This window comes from Salvelinus fontinalis, chromosome 15 (assembly GCF_029448725.1).
Source record: "Salvelinus fontinalis isolate EN_2023a chromosome 15, ASM2944872v1, whole genome shotgun sequence".
In the NCBI taxonomy this organism is placed as follows: Eukaryota; Metazoa; Chordata; class Actinopteri; order Salmoniformes; family Salmonidae; genus Salvelinus; species Salvelinus fontinalis.
This window is the reverse complement of record NC_074679.1, coordinates 6,974,533-6,993,136: the sequence shown is the minus strand read 5'-3', so window position 1 is coordinate 6,993,136 and position 18,604 is coordinate 6,974,533. Positions and strand designations below refer to the sequence as shown.

General features: G+C 42.8%; 2 protein-coding genes across 2 annotated transcripts; one reads left to right on the top strand and one right to left on the bottom strand.

The window, feature by feature from the left end:
* Positions 1-2,228: 2,228 nt before the first annotated feature.
* slc25a47b (solute carrier family 25 member 47b) lies at positions 2,229-6,843 on the top strand. Its single transcript, XM_055862571.1, has 6 exons — positions 2,229-2,560; positions 2,792-2,835; positions 2,956-3,027; positions 3,111-3,299; positions 3,535-3,793; positions 5,318-6,843. The coding sequence occupies exons 1-6, from the start codon at positions 2,524-2,526 to the stop codon at positions 5,593-5,595; spliced, it is 879 nt and encodes a 292-aa protein (XP_055718546.1). The 5' UTR covers positions 2,229-2,523; the 3' UTR covers positions 5,596-6,843.
* Positions 6,767-18,155, bottom strand: LOC129811345 (tryptophan--tRNA ligase, cytoplasmic-like). The gene is made up of 11 exons (XM_055862570.1): positions 18,048-18,155; positions 17,305-17,436; positions 16,619-16,826; positions 16,201-16,309; positions 15,879-15,998; positions 14,299-14,481; positions 12,652-12,752; positions 12,230-12,342; positions 8,444-8,617; positions 7,982-8,122; positions 6,767-7,335 (listed from the first exon to the last, which is right to left on the bottom strand). Exons 2-11 carry the CDS (start codon positions 17,416-17,418, stop codon positions 7,177-7,179), a joined length of 1,422 nt encoding a protein of 473 aa, XP_055718545.1. The 5' UTR covers positions 17,419-17,436; positions 18,048-18,155; the 3' UTR covers positions 6,767-7,176.
* Positions 18,156-18,604: the final 449 nt, after the last annotated feature.

The following is an 18,604-nucleotide window of genomic DNA, read 5'->3' as shown; positions in this document are numbered from 1 at the left end:
TTGTAAGTAAGCATTTCACTGTAAGGCCTACACCTGTTGTATTCGGTGCATGTGACAAATGACATTTTATTTTATTTTATTTAATCAATATGAATTCGGGTATGAAGGCTTCAGTCATACAAAAGTTATACTTAAATCCGAACTGGTTCTCTAGCACCCCATGTTCAAGAATTGCCCTTTTCCCTGTATTCAGATTACAACCTCTCACTTTAGGTTATTTGAAAATGAAATCATCTCCAAAACATTTTTTTTTTTTAAACAAGCCATAGAAAGTTGGTTGAGAATTTCATTTTGATCCACCAGAAAGACAGAACAAAATTGGCAAGTGTGCAAAGCTGTCATCAAGACAACGATGGGCTACTTTGAAGTATCTCAAATATAAAATATATCTTGATTTGTTTAACACTTTTTTGGTTACTACATGATTCCATATGTGTTATTTCATAGTTGTATGTCTTCACTATTATTCTACAATGCAGAAAATAGTACAAAATAAAATAAAATAAAAAACTTGAATGAGTGGCTGTGTCCAAACCTTTGACTGGTACTGTGTACAGTGCCTTCGGAAAGTAGTCAGACCCTTTGACTTTTTCATTATTCTCAAATTGATTAAAAACCTTTCTTCCTCATCAATCTACACACAATAACCCATAATGACAAAGCAAAAAAATTTTTTTTGTTGTTTTTTTTTGTTGCTAATTTATAGAAAAAAGACCTGAAATATCACATATACTTAAGTTTTTAGACCCTTTACTCAGTACTTTGTTGAAGCACTTTTTTGCAGCCTTGAGTCTTTTTGGGTATGATGCTACAAGCTTGGCACACCTGTATTTGGGGAGTTTCTCCCATTTTCCTCTGCAGATCCTCTCAAGCGCTGTCAGGTTGGATGGGGAGTGTTGTTGTGCAGCTATTTTCAGGTCTCTGGAGATGTTCGATTGGGTTCAAGTCCGGGCTCAGGCTGGGCCACTCAAGGACATTCAAAGGCTTGTCCCGAAGCCACTCCTGCGTTGTCTTGGCTGTGTGCTTAGTGTTGTTGTCCTGTTGGAAGGTGAACCGTCGCCCCTAGTCTGAGGTCCTGAGTGCTCAGGAGCAAGTTTCATCAATGATCTCTCTGTATTTTGCTCCGTTCATTTTTACCTCAATCATGACCAGTCTCCCAGTCCCTGCCACTGAAAAACATCCCCACAGCATGATGCTGCCACCATCATGCTTCACGGTAGGGATGTTGCCAGGTTTCCTCCAGACGTGACGCTTGGCATTCAGGCCAAAGAGTTGAATCTTGGTTTCATCAGACCAGAGAATCTTGTTTCTCATGGTCTGAGAGTCTTTAGGTGCCTTTTGGCAAACTCCAAATGTGCTGTCATGTGCTTTTTACTGAGGAGTGGCTTCTATCTGCCCACTCTATCATTAAGGCCTGATTGGTGGAGAGCTGTAGAGATGGTTGTCATTCTGGAAGGTTCTCCCATCTCCACAGAGAAACTCTAGAGCTCTGTCAGAGTGACCTTCGGGTTCTTGATCACCTCCCTGACCAAGGCCTTTCTCCCCCAATTGCTCAGTTTGGCCGGTGGCCAGCTCTAGGAAGAGTCTTGGTCGTTTCAAAATTCTTCCATTCAAGAATTATGGAGGCCCCTGTGTTCTTGGCTAACTTTAATGCTGCACACATTTTTTTGTTACCATTTACCAGATATGTGCCTCGACACATTAGGAATCACAGTTCTCAGATAAATATTATTTAAAGTCACAGAGGGCTATTGCAAAAAAACTACATGAGATCCCTTTTTAGTTAATATCCATCATTGACATTTTTTTGGGAAACACTTTTTTGGAGAGTTTGAAATTGGGATCCTTTGCTCCTGACAAGGGCAGTTCCAGACATAGACTCGACATGGAAATGAATCATATTGAAAGTATTTAGAAAATTCCAAAAACGAATCTTTTCAGTCATAAAATTCCCCTAAATGTAATTTGTAAGCTCAAGTTTGACAGACAAGAATTGTCTCGTTTATCCAGAATCCCTGAAAAGAGACCTGTGAAAATGAAGGTAAAAATAAAATAAAAAATGAATCTACAAACAATCTCTAATTCATAAACAATTATTCTTTATGTTTAAATAATATACTATATTTATATTTTCCAATTAACTCAATATGCCTGTTACAGCTCAGTGATGTTTACTCATTCCCAGAACTTGGCTCAGACTTTTTGTTGCACAACGAGTCATAATTCAATGTGACACAATGCCGGTGTAGCATTTTGATGTTTGACAGCAGCTAGCTACCATAGCTGTGTAGGTCGTCTATGGTCACGTTAGATCTCTATGCAGAAAGCTTTAGTAAACATTTTCTGATGCGACGTATACCTAATTCACCTGAGTGACTAGACGAGGAGAATAATATTAAATTATATTTAGGTCAAAATTGAAGGTCGTGACTTGTGTTATCTAGAAAAACATCATAGCTTAGCTAACTAGCTTAGCAGGCAGACATCTAAATGAATTGAGTTGACCCCCCCAAAGAGGAAAATATGCATTTTGCGGATTTCGTTGCTGGTTCCGTTGGAGGTGAGCTAAATAACGTTACTGTATTGTGTTTTTGTCTGTTTAAAAAACAAACATCTAAATCATTTAACTTATAGTTGTATTGCTGGGAAATTTGGCAACATGCACCTACACAGGCAAGCGAGGCTATAGGCCAGCAGGGTCTGTTTAGCTTACAACGTGAAATAGGTTGAAACATTTTCAGTGAGTTAGTTACATAATGTACAATGTGATGAATATGACTTGTTCCTACAGGAGCCTTTGGAGTGGCTGTGGGGTATCCTTTGGACACAGTGAAGGTACGTTACATATATTTTTATGTGACCAAGCTTCATTAGTTGTCTGTGCTTATTTCACTAATGTTTAACAATGTGCAATTATCAAACTCAATAACTTATGACTCAATTACCCTTTTGCAGGTGAGAATACAGACACAAAGGAGATTCACAGGAGTTTGGCAATGTATTCATACTACATGGAAGACAGAAGGGGTGAGTGTCTAAGTGACATGTTAAAACCCCCATATGAAGCGCTGTAGTTTGGACTTGTGGCTGAAAGCTGTGTCTCTCCACAGGCGAATGGATTCTACAGGGGCATGTCCATGCCAGTCACCACTGTGTCCATCAGCTCCTCTGTAGTGTTTGGCGTCTACAGGAATGTCCTGCAGTGTTTACATCAACTACGATCCACCTCCACAGGTTTGGATTTTCTGCCAGCCAAAGTGGACTTCTTCTTGTCCGGGTTGTCAGGAGGTGTTGCCCAGGTAGTCTACTTATAACTAGTATATTCGTCTATACTGTTACAACGTTACATGACATGGTGCTTGGCATGGCCAATATTGGTAAGTTTCAGTCAATTTAATTAGGGGAACTAAAAAAATTAAAGTTCCCCGAAGCAAAACTGGATCATATTCACTAGGAAGCAAATGGGCCGAAACATGACCCTGATGACATCATACCAGAACACCTTTGAGTACTCTTTCTCTTGTCCTCTTTAAGGTATCTGTGATGGCACCTGCTGACATAGTAAAAGTACGGATGCAGTGCCAGATGGTACACCAAGGCTTGGATGCTCAGCAACCCAAGTATCGCGGCCCAATGCACTGTCTGCTGACCATCGCTCGTGAAGAGGGCTTCCTCGGACTGTACAAGGGAGCTGGTGCCCTCGCCCTGCGAGACGGCCCCTCCTTTGCCACCTACTTCACTATTTACCACGTTATCTGTGAGCAGTTATCCCCACCTGGAAAGACCCAGCCAGGTAAAAATATAGTACCTGGGAACACCCAGCCGGGTAAACACACAGCACCTTTGAACACCCAGCCAGGTCAACACACAGCACCTGGGAACACCCAGCCAGGTAAACACATAGCACCTTTGAACACCCAGCCAGGTAAACACACATCACCTGGGAACACCCAGCCAGGTAAACACACAGCACCTGGGAACACCCAGCCAGGTAAACACACAGCACCTGGGAACACCCAGCCAGGTAAACACACAGCACCTGGGAACACCCAGCCAGGTAAACACACAGCACCTGGGAACACCCAGCCAGGTAAACACACAGCACCTGGGAACACCCAGCCAGGTAAACACACAGCACCTGGGAACACCCAGCCAGGTAAACACATATCACCTGGGAACACCCAGCCGGGTAAACACACAGCACCTGGGAACACCCAGCCGGGTAAACACACAGCACCTGGGAACACCCAGCCGGGTAAACACACAGCACCTGGGAACACCCAGCCGGGTAAACACACAGCACCTGGGAACACCCAGCCGGGTAAACACACAGCACCTGGGAACACCCAGCCGGGTAAACACACAGCACCTTTGAACACCCAGCCAGGTAAACACACAGCACCTTTGAACACCCAGCCAGGTAAACACACAGCACCTGGGAACACCCAGCCAGGTAAACACACAGCACCTTTGAACACCCAGCCAGGTAAACACACAGCACCTTTGAACACCCAGCCAGGTCAACACACAGCACCTTTGAACACCCAGCCAGGTAAACACACAGCACCTGGGAACACCCAGCCAGGTAAACACACAGCACCTGGGAACACCCAGCCAGGTCAACACACAGCACCTGGGAACACCCAGCCAGGTAAACACACAGCACCTGGGAACACCCAGCCAGGTAAACACACAGCACCTGGGAACACCCAGCCAGGTCAACACACAGCACCTGGGAACACCCAGCCAGGTCAACACACAGCACCTGGGAACACCCAGCCAGGTCAACACACAGCACCTGGGAACACCCAGCCAGGTCAACACACAGCACCTGGGAACACCCAGCCAGGTAAACACACAGCACCTTTGAACACCCAGCCAGGTCAACACACAGCACCTGGGAACACCCAGCCAGGTCAACACACAGCACCTTTGAACACCCAGCCAGGTAAACACACAGCACCTGGGAACACCCAGCCAGGTAAACACACAGCACCTGGGAACACCCAGCCAGGTAAACACACAGCACCTGGGAACACCCAGCCAGGTAAACACACAGCACCTGGGAACACCCAGCCAGGTAAACACCCAGCCAGGTCAACACACAGCACCTGGGAACACCCAGCCAGGTAAACACACAGCACCTGGGAACACCCAGCCAGGTTAACACACAGCATCACTCTATAAGGATCTTCCAAAGCGTATGCTTCTATATCTCGTATGCTTCTGTCCTCTTAAGTGTACGTGGTTGCTTTGGCTATTGGTCATGATTCAGGATCATTTAGTGTTGATTATTTGGTGTCTCTTTCCCCCCCAGAGTGGAACGTGGTTCTGCTTGCTGGTGGACTGTCAGGGATGTGTGGCTGGTGCATAGGGACACCCATGGACGTGATCAAATCCCGTTTGCAGGTGGATGGTATGGGCAAGAGGAGATACACAGGTTTCTTCCACTGCATCGCACAGAGCATACGCACTGAGGGGCCGGGCGTTCTCTTCAAAGGCCTGGGCCTCAATTGCATACGGGCCTTCCCTGTCAACATGTCCGTGTTCGCCATGTACGAGGTGGTTGTGCGCCTCCTCCGACCGAAAACTTGAATTTAAAGGCTTGGGTTGTTCATTAGGTGCCGAATGGACTGAAATAGGGAGGAACTACTGGTCTGAGAACAAATTTGGACATGATGTGCACTAATGAATCCAACCTTAACTTTGACGACTTGGGTGATAGGATTCTATTTTAATTATGTTTCTTGTGCCATTTTCCATGACTAGAATAACACTCAATCCGTTGTGTTTATGTTGTATCACTATTCACCATTGCCTCAGTTGCTGCTATGTGATTTTTAAATAGTGCCATACTGCACTATTAAGGGGAAACTCCAATTCCTCAGTAATATTTATTTTAAATATTCCTGCATAGTATTTCAAGGGAAAATGTGAATTGAAAATGAATACTGAGCTAAAACAGTTTAATGGTAGTTCTCAGATTGTTTAGCAATAGGGCCTAATAGTTGTCACACCTTTCAGGAATAGTACTACAGAAACTTACTTCATTATTTTGACTTACCTACTTTTTACACAACATTCCCTCACTGACCTTAGAACATAACAGGGGTGTATTTTACACAGCAGGATCACTTGATTTCAATGGCTAGAACTGAAGCTGACGGACAATGTGGCTTAGAAAATATGAAGTTTTTCTGAATACTGTATTAATGAAAGTTACTTGTCGATCATTACCCAAATAATTATCCCACTGTTCATATCGCTCCTGTCTCAGCTCGGAAACGAGCGTCTTTGAAATAGGGCCACCATCAAGCAAACTGCAGTATACTGGGGGTCGGTCATCAGTATTTAGGAATTGATTAACTTCTGCCACAGGCTTTCACCTCACCTTCGGTATAAAAGTGAGCAAAGCCTGGGAGCTGAGGCTAGGAATTTATCAACTTTGCTCAGAAAATGTAAATATACAACTTTGCTTTGTTACTGGATCCAAGCAGTATCAATTATTTGTCCTTGACTTGGGACAGTATTTTCAATGGTATTGTCTAAACTCCCAGTTCTCAAAATACTGAGTCATTCTCTGTATACCACATGTACTGATGACCCTGTACTTGTGATTTGGTGTTTGAGACAAAACAAACAAGTAGCGCATGTGATTTTGGTGTGAGTGACACGTATAAGGGAGTTTTAACACGCACAAACATTTCAGCAGTGTAAAGTGAAAAAATTAAATATATATATATATTATTTAATGACTGAATAAAAATTCACAAGACAGACATTATTTTATTCATCCAATGGTATTGCTGTTAGCACAAACCAAAATAAAACTTCCTTTGTCAATGCTTAGTGAGTTTGTGTGAAGCCATATCATAGTTGGTTAATCATTAGACATGAACTGTTCAGCATGGGGATATGTAGGTGACACATTTAAGTTTCATGTTTCTAGTATGGCACATTTGACCTGGGCCACATCCAGTAGGAGGTTGTGGAACGTTGCAGATAGAAATGTCATGAATAGACTAGACACGATTCCTTTATTCTACATGTCAGAGGCATATCTATTCTACAAAACATATTTATATCCGAACGTTCCACAACGTTGTGCCTTGCTGAGGTTTGACCTCTAACATTGTGTCAGGACTGAGCACATGAATAAAACTGGCTACGCACGGGCTAGAAACTGAAATTTAGAGGTCTCGGGGTCATGAACTGCTTGACGGTCTCTTCTGTGACCTGCTTGCGTCTCTCCTGATGGGATGAGATCATTGGCTGCAGGGTCTCTATCAGACGCTTCTTCAGCTCACCGGTTAGCAGGGCTCCACTGGCGTAGTCCTGGAGACAGAGATACAATACAGCAATGAGTGGGATTATGATACTTATGACACAATACAGCATAGAATGGCCTTTATTTCCTGGAAATCATTAGCCTGGTGGTCCAGTCTGTTTGTGCTTTAGCCACTCCTCTTTGCCAGGCCAAACATGGCATGACATCAATAGAATAGATGGGAGAGGGACCAGGTTAAAAATCTAGCTTTGTTTTCAGGAAATCTAGACAGTTAATCATTCGGATAAGACTTTGACACACACAAAGCATCATAGTGTTCATTTGGAGAGATTTGCAGAAAACAGACATGAATTTTGTCTGGGACAGTCAAATGTCCCGCTGCGTCCAATAGTTTTGATACCAAATAGAAAACTTAGTTTGCTTATTTCCTATAAAGATCAGGTTATTTTTCAACTTTGAGGGTAGTCATTCATAGTATGGTTGTGTGGGTTAAAAACACCAATTCAAATGTAGGGCTAGGTAAAATAATAAATATACACAATTCAAAATGTAGGACAGTGTGGCTGTCAAAATAACACCAGATCCTAAACCTTGACAGCAATACTGTAAAAATGTTGATCCATGTCTCTCTAATGTTCCAGTCCAAGTGCATTGGGTTCTCTGGCATTTGTACGGCAGCACACTCCCCCTCACCTGTCGGATTTTCTCCAGCTGCTCGTCGTCCTCCAGGAAGAAGGTCAGGTACATAAAGGACACGTCCACATTGGGGTTGCCGCCATATTTCCTGTGCTCCTCTACCGTGTCTTTTCCCCCGGAGAAGGCGTGCTTGTTCACCTAGGTGAGGACAGTAAAAAATGACAACTTTTCTCTTGTTTCCTGTAAACCATTCTCTTATCAATCGATCAAATGTAATATGATTTCCATTTCAGGTGACTGTATTTGACTGCCATGTGGAACTAATAAAGTAAATCTACTGTATTTAGCTATAAAGCCCTGTTTTACATTGTCAAGTGACCTCTTTCACACTACTAAGCTGGGCTGTACTGTGGCAGTCTGGTTAAGCATTCACTATTGATAGAAAGGACGAGGTAAAAATAAAATACCCGAGCCAGTATAGTTGGAGTGGGCAACAGGGTATTAGGAAGCTTTAAGCACCTTATTTTTGATCTGCTTGGGCGTGTCTGTGAGGAAGATGGAGGAGTTGGCGTCGCTGGCGGACATCTTGGTCTGGGCCCCTTGCAGCGCTGGAAAGAAGGTAGAGTGCAGCAGGGCAGGCTTGGGGTAGCCGATCCTGGGGGCCACATCCCGGGTCATCCGGAAGTAAGGGTCCTTAAAGGGGCAGAGGATGGATATATCTTCACAACCGTTATAGTGCTCTAGATGTAAACGCTACATTGAGTCCCAGTCAACTTAAACATATCAGACTCAACTTTACAGTTCTTTACTCTCTCAGTGACATGCTGTCAGACCCTGCTACTCAGATCCTTCTGATTTTAACCTTGCAGGATTTTATTCTGGCTAAATTAAAATAAAGTCACAAGCATACTCTGTAGAAAGAGGGGTTGAGGTTAATCAGTTGCCACAAGTCAGAGCAGTGTAGATGATCAGTCAAAGCATCCAATTTCTAAAATGAACTGTTAAATCTTTAGCAGACAGTGTCCCCTGGTTGTTACAGGTTAGCAGACAGTGTGTCCTGGTTGTTACAGGTTAGCAGACAGTGTGTCCTGGTTGTTACAGGTTAGCAGACAGTGTGTCCTGGTTGTTACAGGTTAGCAGACAGTGTGTCCTGGTTGTTACAGGTTAGCAGACAGTGTATCCTGGTTGTTACAGGTTAGCAGACAGTAATCCTGGTTGTTACAGGTTAGCAGACAGTGTGTCCTGGTTGTTAGAGGTTAGCAGACAGTGTGTCCTGGTTGTTAGAGGTTAGCAGACAGTGTCCCCTGGTTGTTAGAGGTTAGCAGACAGTGTCCCCTGGTTGTTAGAGGTTAGCAGACAGTGTCCCCTGGTTGTTAGAGGTTAGCAGACAGTGTCCCCTGGTTGTTAGAGGTTAGCAGACAGTGTGTCCTGGTTGTTAGAGGTTAGCAGACAGTGTGTTCTGGTTGTTACAGGTTAGCAGACATTGTGTCCTGGTTGTTAGAGGTTAGCAGACAGTGTCCCCTGGTTGTTACAGGTTAGCAGACAGTATGTCCTGGTTGTTACAGGTTAGCAGACAGTGTGTCCTGGTTGTTAGAGGTTAGCAGACAGTGTGTCCTGGTTGTTAGAGGTTAGCAGACAGTGTCCCCTGGTTGTTACAGGTTAGCAGACAGTGTCCCCTGGTTGTTACAGGTTAGCAGACAGTGTCCCCTGGTTGTTACAGGTTAGCAGACAGTAAGTCCTGGTTGTTACAGGTTAGCAGACAGTGTCCCCTGGTTGTTAGAGGTTAGCAGACAGTGTGTTCTGGTTGTTAGAGGTTAGCAGACAGTGTGTCCTGGTTGTTAGAGGTTAGCAGACAGTGTGTCCTGGTTGTTACAGGTTAGCAGACAGTGTCCCCTGGTTGTTACAGGTTAGCAGACAGTAAGTCCTGGTTGTTACAGGTTAGCAGACAGTGTGTCCTGGTTGTTACAGGTTAGCAGACAGTGTCCCCTGGTTGTTAGAGGTTAGCAGACAGTGTCCCCTGGTTGTTACAGGTTAGCAGACAGTGTCCCCTGGTTGTTACAGGTTAGCAGACAGTGTCCCCTGGTTGTTACAGGTTAGCAGACAGTGTCCCCTGGTTGTTACAGGTTAGCAGACAGTAAGTCCTGGTTGTTACAGGTTAGCAGACAGTAAGTCCTGGTTGTTACAGGTTAGCAGACAGTGTGTCCTGGTTGTTACAGGTTAGCAGACAGTGTGTCCTGGTTGTTACAGGTTAGCAGACAGTGTGTCCTGGTTGTTACAGGTTAGCAGACAGTAATCCTGGTTGTTACAGGTTAGCAGACAGTGTGTCCTGGTTGTTAGAGGTTAGCAGACAGTGTGTCCTGGTTGTTAGAGGTTAGCAGACAGTGTGTCCTGGTTGTTAGAGGTTAGCAGACAGTGTCCCCTGGTTGTTACAGGTTAGCAGACAGTGTGTCCTGGTTGTTACAGGTTAGCAGACAGTGTGTCCTGGTTGTTACAGGTTAGCAGACAGTGTGTCCTGGTTGTTACAGGTTAGCAGACAGTGTGTCCTGGTTGTTACAGGTTAGCAGACAGTGTATCCTGGTTGTTACAGGTTAGCAGACAGTAATCCTGGTTGTTACAGGTTAGCAGACAGTGTGTCCTGGTTGTTAGAGGTTAGCAGACAGTGTGTCCTGGTTGTTAGAGGTTAGCAGACAGTGTGTCCTGGTTGTTAGAGGTTAGCAGACAGTGTCCCCTGGTTGTTAGAGGTTAGCAGACAGTGTCCCCTGGTTGTTAGAGGTTAGCAGACAGTGTCCCCTGGTTGTTAGAGGTTAGCAGACAGTGTCCCCTGGTTGTTAGAGGTTAGCAGACAGTGTGTCCTGGTTGTTAGAGGTTAGCAGACAGTGTGTTCTGGTTGTTACAGGTTAGCAGACAGTGTGTCCTGGTTGTTAGAGGTTAGCAGACAGTGTCCCCTGGTTGTTACAGGTTAGCAGACAGTATGTCCTGGTTGTTACAGGTTAGCAGACAGTGTGTCCTGGTTGTTAGAGGTTAGCAGACAGTGTCCCCTGGTTGTTACAGGTTAGCAGACAGTGTCCCCTGGTTGTTACAGGTTAGCAGACAGTGTCCCCTGGTTGTTACAGGTTAGCAGACAGTAAGTCCTGGTTGTTACAGGTTAGCAGACAGTGTCCCCTGGTTGTTAGAGGTTAGCAGACAGTGTGTTCTGGTTGTTAGAGGTTAGCAGACAGTGTGTCCTGGTTGTTAGAGGTTAGCAGACAGTGTGTCCTGGTTGTTACAGGTTAGCAGACAGTGTCCCCTGGTTGTTACAGGTTAGCAGACAGTAAGTCCTGGTTGTTACAGGTTAGCAGACAGTGTGTCCTGGTTGTTACAGGTTAGCAGACAGTGTCCCCTGGTTGTTAGAGGTTAGCAGACAGTGTCCCCTGGTTGTTACAGGTTAGCAGACAGTGTCCCCTGGTTGTTACAGGTTAGCAGACAGTGTCCCCTGGTTGTTACAGGTTAGCAGACAGTGTCCCCTGGTTGTTACAGGTTAGCAGACAGTAAGTCCTGGTTGTTACAGGTTAGCAGACAGTAAGTCCTGGTTGTTACAGGTTAGCAGACAGTAAGTCCTGGTTGTTACAGGTTAGCAGACAGTAAGTCCTGGTTGTTACAGGTTAGCAGACAGTGTGTCCTGGTTGTTACAGGTTAGCAGACAGTGTGTCCTGGTTGTTACAGGTTAGCAGACAGTGTGTCCTGGTTGTTAGAGGTTAGCAGACAGTGTGTCCTGGTTGTTACAGGTTAGCAGACAGTAAGTCCTGGTTGTTACAGGTTAGCAGACAGTGTGTCCTGGTTGTTAGAGGTTAGCAGACAGTGTGTCCTGGTTGTTAGAGGTTAGCAGACAGTGTGTCCTGGTTGTTAGAGGTTAGCAGACAGTGTGTCCTGGTTGTTAGAGGTTAGCAGACAGTGTCCCCTGGTTGTTACAGGTTAGCAGACAGTGTGTTCTGGTTGTTACAGGTTAGCAGACAGTGTGTCCTGGTTGTTAGAGGTTAGCAGACAGTAAGTCCTGGTTGTTACAGGTTAGCAGACAGTGTGTCCTGGTTGTTAGAGGTTAGCAGACAGTAAGTCCTGGTTGTTACAGGTTAGCAGACAGTGTGTCCTGGTTGTTAGAGGTTAGCATACAGTAAGTCCTGGTTGTTAGAGGTTAGCAGACAGTAAGTCGTGGTTGTTAGAGGTTAGCAGACAGTAAGTCCTGGTTGTTAGAGGTTAGCAGACAGTATGTCCTGGTTGTTAGAGGTTAGCAGACAGTATGTCCTGGTTGTGCCGTGATGCTTGACTGACCTGGTCTATGGCACAGGGAATGAGACACTGGACATCTTTTCTGCCCTTGAAGATCTGAGGGAAAGAGCTACTGAACGACGGAGCGGCCTGGATGGCAGGGAAGGCGATCTTTCCTGGGATGGGTGAGAGAGGGGGGAATACTTAGCTTTTAAAAAGCATTCACCTGGGCTGTATTCATTAGTGCACACCATAGTAAAACAACATTTTGCATCAGAAAATTAGCGTTTCTTATTGGACAGTTAGTCTCTCCTTGTTTGAGTTAGTTTTTTCCCCCTTGAGGTTTCTAGTGAATATGACCCTGATCACATTGTAGCAACACTATGCTACCCAGAAAGTGCTTATTCATAATGAAAGTGAAATCCCGGCATTTGTATAATTCCTCAACAGGTGTTGACTCAATTCCTACAAGTCGTCTCTCTTACCGATGCAGTCACTGTCGCCAAATCCAAAGATGCCTTTGACCTGGTTGAAAGTCACATGCTTCTGTACTTTCACCACATTCCTGTAGAAGTCTGGGGACGCCCTGTAGAGACAAAACAATCAGGGTTAAGAACAATCTGCAAAAAAGGAAACATAGCTGACATGCCAACCTCATTATGAATTAGAATGTGTTCTTAACTGACTTGCCTAGTTAAATAAAGGGTAAATATATATATATAAACTCAGCAAAAAAAGAAATGTCCCTTTTTCAGGACCCTGTCTTTCAAAGATAATTCATAAAAATCAAAATAACTTCACAGATATTCATTGTAATGGGTTTAAACACTGTTTCCCATGCTTGTTCAATGAATGATAAACAATTAATGAACATGCACCTGTGGAACGGTCATTAAGACACTAACAGCTTACAGACGGTAGGCAATTAAGGTCACAGTTGACCTTAATGCTGTGCGTTACAGGGAAGACATCCTCCTCCCTCATGTGGTACCCTTCCTACAGGCTCATCCTGACATGACCCTCCAGCATGACAATGCCACCAGCCAAACGGCTTATTCTGTGTGTGATTTCCTGCAAGACAGGAATGTCAGTGTTCTGCCATGGCCAGCGAAGATCCCGGATCTCAATCCCATTGAGCACGTCTGGGACCTGTTGGATCGGAGGGTGAGGGCTAGGGCCATTCCCCCCACAAATGTCCGGGAACTTGCAAGTGCCTTGGTGGAAGAGTGGGGTAACATCTCACAGCAAGAACTGGCAAATCTGGTGCAGTTTATGAGGAGGAGATGCAGTACTTAATGCAGGCTGGCTGTTACTGGCTGTTACTTTTGATTTTGCACCCCCCCCCCCCTTTGTTCAGGGACACATTATTACATTTCTGTCAGTCACATGACTGTGGAACTTGTTCAGTTTATGTCTCAGTTGTTGAATCTTGTTATGTTCATACAAATATTTACACATGTTAAGTTTGCTTAAAATAAACATAGTTGACAGTGAGAGGACGTTTCCTTTTTTTGCTGAATTTATATATAAAAATCAATACGACTAGTAGGAATCAGATGCACTTTAAGTAGGTAAAGTATTTGTCACCGTGAGCTACTTCTATTGAATGATAACCATCAGCCTTTAGTATCTCCCAGTCTCATCAGGCTGTTGAGCATACCCCACACAGAAAATAATGATGGTGAAGAATGATGATGACAGAAGGCTCATGAGAGAGAAAGGTTGAGAGCAATGTAGCCTAATATCTAAATATTATTTAAAAGTTACTGCACTATAGCACCACCTTCTGGGAGATCAGTGAACAGATATGGTATTAAAATATATATTTTTTAAATAACTATTCTTTAGTACTCCCATGATGTATAAATGCAGAAAAGAGCATGATGAGGGAATTCTGAAACAACTAATATTTAATAGTACTAAAACAGACAGTACAGTCCCTGCACCTCTGAGGCCCATGGCCCATTTTCACAAAGCATCAGTCAATCTAGGATCAGCCTTTTAGATCATAACGAATAGCATTAGATGACCAGAGGGGATCTGATCCTTGATCAGCACTCCTACTCTGAGATGCTTCCTGGATAAGTGCCCAGAAACATAGTGAGAAAGGGGTCTGTGGTTTAGTTAAGTACCCCATGTAGTCCAGATCAGAGAAGATGAAGGTCTTGTTGATGTCGAAGCCGCAGGCGATGATGTCCTTGGCGTTCTCTACGGCGTAGCGGTGACAGTCCTCCAGGGACAGGTCCTTCCACAGGTACTTCTCATCATCCGTCAGCTGGATCACCAGCGGGATGTCAAACGTGTCCTGCAGCCATCTGGGAACAGGTGGAGAAAAAACCCTTTACTCTCAACTCTGATCTGAATCCACTGCCATTCGATCGACCTTAAATCACCAAGTCATTCTAACGTAAACCTGACTTGAAACGCTGGGGTTTAGGTTATCTGTTATTATAGGCAGTGTGTTATACAGTATCTGTTATTATAGGCAGTCTGTTATACAGTATCTGTTATTATAGGCAGTGTGTTATACAGTATCTGTTATTATAGAGTGTTATACAGTATCTGTTATTATAGGCAGTGTGTTATACAGTATGTTAATATAGACAGTGTGTTATACAGTATGTTAATATAGACAGTGTGTTATACAATATCTGTTATTATAGGCAGTGTGTTATACAGTATCTGTTATTATAGGCAGTGTGTTATACAGTATGTTAATATAGACAGTGTGTTATACAATATCTGTTATTATAGGCAGTGTGTTATACAATATCTGTTATTATATGCAGTGTGTTATACAGTATGTTAATATAGACAGTGTGTTATACAATATCTGTTATTATAGACCGTGTGTTATACAATATCTGTTATTATAGGCAGTGTGTTATACAGTATGTTAATATAGACAGTGTGTTATACAGTATCTGTTATTATAGACAGTGTGTTACAGTATTTGTTATTATAGACAGTGTGTTATACAGTATTTGTTATACAGTATTTGCTATTATAGACAGTGTGTTTTACAATATTTGTTATACAGTATCTGCTATTAGACAGTGTGTTATACAGTATTTGTTATACAATATCTGTTAACACACTGTATAATAACAGATACTGTATAACACACTGTCTATAATAGCAGATATTGTATAACAAATATTGTATAACACACTGTCTATAATAACAGATACTGTATAACAAATACTGTATAACACACTGTCTATAATAACAGATACTGTATAACAAATACTGTATAACAAATACTGTATATTATAGACAGTGTGTTAAACAGTATCTGTTATTATTGGCAGTGTGTTATACATTATCTGTTATTATAGGCAGTGTTTTATACAGTATCTGTTATTATAGACATTGTGTAATAAAGTACTGCATTTGTTATTACAGGCAGTTTGTTATACAGTAGGTAGGGTCTAGAGTGTTTCCCGGTCTGGGACAAAAGGTCAGGAATGTACCATAGTGTAGGGAGAACTTAGGTGGTTCTTAATAGTGTCAAGTCCCTCCATCTCAGTAATACTAATCAGGGTTGGGGTCAATTCCATTTTAATTCCAGTCAATTCAGGAAGTACACTGGATGTCCAATTCTCTTCTATGCTTTTCACAGAAAAAACTCTGAATATGGTTAACTTTCTGAATTGACTGGAAGGGAAATGGAATTGATCCCAACCCTCGCTACGTATACTGACAGACTCACTTTGTGAAGATGAAAGGGATGAGGTGGCCCATGTGCAAAGCCTCTGAGGAGGGTCCTCTGCCCGTGTAGAGGTAGAAAGACTTGTTCTTCTCATACGCGTCCAGAACCTGGTGCATATCTCTGGAAAAAGGCAAACAACAGAGTTACAGCATATGACACATCCTAAAATGCCCCCAAGACAAGATGAGAGCAGATTAAGACTAGATGTTTACTACGTGGTATCAATTGCTCATGCTTAATCCCAGACAGATAGACATAAAGGCAGATGGACAGACAGACCACCCTCTAGAGTACATTCAAATAACTGACTAGCATAACTGACCTGTGAGAGAAGAAGATTCCTCGGCGTAAAAACCGGTGTGCCTTCTGTCCCGAGACTTTCTCTATTCTGTCCACCAGCTCTTGGTCAATCTTGCTACTGCCAAACCTCACTGAAAAGAAACGTCAGTACACAATTTACCCATACCATTAATTATGCTGACTAAATAAAAAAAAGAGTTGGACATTAGATAACGTCCATGTGTTTGAAGCAAGTTTACAGCAACGTGTGAGATATTTGACATATCTCACATAAAGGCTCATTCATTTTCACAGAGGCCCAACTCCTAACTTGAAGATTCATACATAACTCGGACAATTCTTCCATCAATGCATGATTTACACAATTGTCAAGTGAAGTGTGTGCTGTGTATAAATTCAGATTCTGCCCAGAGATCTAACATTATGCTTTCGCCTCTGACCTATCAGCTTGTCGTAGTCCACTCCTTTAGCGTTGGTGGTGGAGACGTTCCAGGGGTCGACCATGTCCTCCCCATCTGCAGCTGGCCCGTTGTCTTGTGAAACAGAGCATTCTGAGGGTGGACATCCAGTCTTGTAGTCCTGACCTGTTACCTGCTTGTAGTCCACTTTTAGCTTCAGCAGCAACTGTACAGCAGCATCAATATCAGCCTGCAATCCAAAAACAATATAAGATAAAAGGTATTACAATAACATCACGGTGTCTCATTATCATGGTCATGGAATAATTCACTATACGTAGACAATATGACCAGTGTTGTATCGTGACTGTATTGCACAACACTTAGCAACGTATTATGACATGATACAGTATAAGAACACTCTGGTTGTGTTTTTAACTAATAGAAATCATCCCCATGTGAAGATATTTGTAAATATGTATATGTTATAGGTACTTAGTTTTATATTAGTTGTAGCAGTACTTTGTTAGTTTTAGGCCTATTATTAGTTTTACAACTTTTTTTATGCCGTTTTAATTGTATTTCATTGTTATTATTTGACCGTTAGTATATGCCATATTATTCTTGTTACTAAGTATTGTATTTTTGGGGGAACACTTGAAAACGAGATGGTGCATCTCAATTTTATCCTGCAAAAATAAATGGAATAAATAAATCTAAAAGCTCACTTTTGCAGCCTTTTCTGTTTTCAGAGTTCGGACTGTGTCTCCTTGTGATGTTAGTTTCTCATATAGGTCCATTGGGGTCATATCCCCAGACCCGTCTCCCAGACAGTCTGTCATCTTCACCTTGGTCAGAACCTAAGAGATACAAGATTGTGTGACACAATTTCATATACAGTAGTTTACGTCAAGTAGCATACATGCCATTGCATTAGTTAACAAGCTATCTAGTATATCTTGTCATAAGATGACATTTTGCATGGTAAAGATAAGGCCAGGATTTTCATTTCCCTGTGCTAGGGAAAGTAGCTAGCTAATCTTGGTTAACTCAGAACTAAAATCTCCGGAATTTGTTCAGTAGTCTGTCCACTAAAATGACTAGCTACCTAATGTACGGGGTATTTAAAATCAACAAAACACACATTGCTGTCAAGGGTGGTTTGAAGTCATTTCCACAAAGAACAGCAATAGATATCTAGTTTTGCATTGGTCCATGAAGCCACCTGAACAGAAAGGAAGGTTGTTGTGATTCAAGAACCACTCTCTCCACTGCTAAAGCTAGCTTAGCATGGTGGTTAGCCCATATGTTTGCCATAACGTTGTTCTGATCTACTCTACCACGCCATGACAGTGGCTTTCGGGTGATAGGATGTATTTTTAAATAAACACGAGTGCATCAAAGGAAATACTCAAAATATTTTAGATTTTTAAATATTCCAAATGTTTCAAAATAATTCAAATGCACGCACCTTTCAGATTCTATGACACCGGTAAAATCAACTCATGCCACTTGCGTCAGCCTGCTTGTTGGCTGGGAAGTGTTCAGGGCAAATGTATCCCCTAACAAACAAATAGTTGATCTATTCAGTTCCGCTGTGAATTGATTTACCGTAATAAGAGAGGTTATACTATTGTTGTCATGTCAAAGAGAAAATCCAGTTACTTCGAATGAGAAGGACATAAAGAGAAATGCATAAACGACAATGTAAGTCTGTTTAAAACGTCGACGGTGCTTGTCGGAATTGTTTTGGTTCGGACAGATTTCAAAATAAAAGTTGTCAAGCGCTGTGCGCTAAAGTAAAGAGCTTGATATATAATTACAACTTTTATTTCGAAGATGTTGATCAATGGGTTCCTGCACCGGCGTCACACATTTGGAACTGGACAAAATTGATGACCTACATACATTTACTGTACTTTCTCCTGAACCACTGAATTGTAAGTAGCGTTAGCTACTGCGATTATCCCAACGTCATGGTACTAGTGACATATATGTTGTAGTGGCATATCTGCTATAGACACAGGA